The 2500-nt window shown below is 32.6% G+C and overlaps 1 protein-coding gene across 1 annotated transcript in view; it reads left to right on the top strand.

Moving 5' to 3' along the window:
* LOC106877484 (next to BRCA1 gene 1 protein) overlaps window positions 1-2500 on the top strand; it is a 37259-nt gene that overhangs the window by 18166 nt on the left and 16593 nt on the right. Inside the window, exon 2 of the mRNA XM_014926398.2 lies at window positions 2432-2494. Coding sequence (XP_014781884.1) covers window positions 2432-2494 — 63 coding nt within the window. The remainder of the gene's footprint in view (window positions 1-2431; window positions 2495-2500) is intronic.

Below are 2500 nucleotides of genomic sequence, written 5' to 3' on the forward strand. Positions count from 1 at the left end.
TAACCCATTACCTCCCATAATTCTATTAACTGGAATTTTTTTTATGAAACTTTGATTTCTAGCATAAAACAGCCGTAGAAACATGCTGGAATGATCAAAATAACATTTCAAAATAACATTTTAAATAGAAATAAGCGAGATATTGGGTGAAAAATTAGCAAACCTCATTTGAATATCAGAGAAATATACCTAGTAGATATAACAAAAAGGTTAGATATGTGTAAATATTGACAGATAATTACGAAATTTGTAATTTTTAAGTGATCTCATATGAGATCACTGGTAGGTAATGGGTTAAAAAAAGCAACTAGCATTTTTATTGGTAAAAATTTTTTATGATGTATTGCTTTTATTTGTAATGAAGGAAAACAAACTGCAAGCAAAGAGTGACATACGTGGAGTGGGAATTTTTATAAGTATGCAATTTTTGGGGATTGTTTTGTTCAGAGAATAAACCACATTGTTTTGCTAAGAAAATGACTGCAGTTTTAGTTGTGTGGTTTAGCTGACATCACTGTCGGGTGATTCTAGGTTTGATCTCACTACACTGTGTCTTGTGTAAGTGTATTGTGCCATTGCTTTGAGTTGAGCCAAGCTGTGTTTAATTGGCTAGACAGAACCGGTGGAGAAGGTCACTGGACTGCAATTGTTTCATTTGTACACTTACTCCATCCCCCACTTTAACACCACTACCTGATCTTTGGGTACCTTTTGTAGTAGGTCACCAGTCTGAGGATGACTTGGAGCACTGCTTCTTGTTTCAGCAACTCATGAATCATGATTTCTTTCTTCCTTTCCTATCATCAGTCTTGAATGCATCAAAGCCATGAGTACTGGTTCACTTCCTCTAAGTTTTAAAGCGTTTATGTTTTAATTAAAACCTTTTATAATATTATGCAACAATCTTTTATGTTCCAAACACAAGCTTAATATATCATTTAATGAAGAACTTTATGAAATCCTTATATATTCTTTTTAAAACTTATTGAAACACACTGAGCATTTCATTAGAGATATGGTTATGGCACTCAATGAAAAAAAGATTAGAGCTAGGTCTGTCTGTTTGCTTACTCTATCTGCTTGTCTTCCTTAAAGATAGCAACTAAATTCTCCTTAAACGAAACTGTCTTAAAAATAGTCTCTGTCTTTGATTAGGACTGACCAGGGCTAAGTAGAAACAAGAGCAGCAGCAATTATCTCATGTCTTAAAATGCATATTCTTTGATCATTTGTGTAGCAGTATTGTTTATATAACATTTTTTAGTATAATCCTTGTGTTATTTAGTTACATTTTTTTAATATTTTGGTTTTGGATTTGCATTTTCCAAATTCCTGTTCATAATAATATGTAATATCTTGTCATCGCTTCCTCATGTTTCTTGAATTATTATTATACCATATGCAGTAAAATAATTTAGATAATATATGAAAATGATGACTAAGAATTATTAATCATCTCAACAAAGTAAAACCATCAAAATTACACATAAATTTTCTTTGTGTTCAACACTATCACAAAATCAAGTGATTCTATTCTCTTTTCACTTACCCTACTCTGAGCCAGAAGTGTTCTGTATAAAATGCCATACAGTGCAATATAAGCAATATGGAGATAAGCTAATAACTTTTCGGTTAAGAGGTTGTGTATTTTATCTGCTTGAATATTGTAAGCCTCTCAAGTCAAGAGCTTCTGGAAGTTTCTTAAAAACATAGTTCATATATTGTTGCTCATGTAAATTGCTTTCTAAAGCTGGCTCTACTGTCATCACTGCAATTTATTAGTAGTTGAATGGCTACTTGGATAAGGTATTAGATTGTTTGATAAGTCACGAGTTGCAGCTGGACAACAGGTATTTAATTACACTTTCTTTATTGTCTCAATTCACACAGCTGTCAATAATTGGTTACCGATTGCCTGGTAATGTTACTGGTGATTTGACTAGTGTCATATACAGAGGAAGATAAACCTTCCATCTGCTTCTCACTGGTCCTTATGAAAGACCATTTAGAGGTTGAGACAGCTGTGGTTATCTTGGTTTAACTCTTAGATATACAAGATAAGCCCCTAGCTTTTAACATTACCAGAACTGAAACAAGCTGATGGGAAGCATCCTCAACATGGTCACTCAACCTGGTAGAAATAGCTACCAAACCTTCCTCAAAATATTGTGCTTAGAAATCCCCCCCCCCAAAAAAATGAAGGTCATATTTGATAATGTTGTGTTGTACTTTGAAAAAAAATAAAGCTTCATGGTCACAGCTGTTGGTTACAAGTGTCAGTGACTTGGGCTAAACAAAAACCTGAATTGAAAATTTTAAGTAGGGAATGTTCATATGAAATGATACATAAATACGTCAGTATTTTTTTTAATTAGCAATTTAAAATTTATTGATTATATAATTTGATTAACCTTCTTCCTTTTGCATACAGATAAAAACTGCCTACAATTTTGGAAAAGTCGAAATCAAGTATATTGATGAAGATGGAGATATGGTAAGT

This window comes from Octopus bimaculoides, chromosome 3 (genome assembly GCF_001194135.2).
Source record: "Octopus bimaculoides isolate UCB-OBI-ISO-001 chromosome 3, ASM119413v2, whole genome shotgun sequence".
Classification (NCBI taxonomy): Eukaryota; Metazoa; Mollusca; class Cephalopoda; order Octopoda; family Octopodidae; genus Octopus; species Octopus bimaculoides.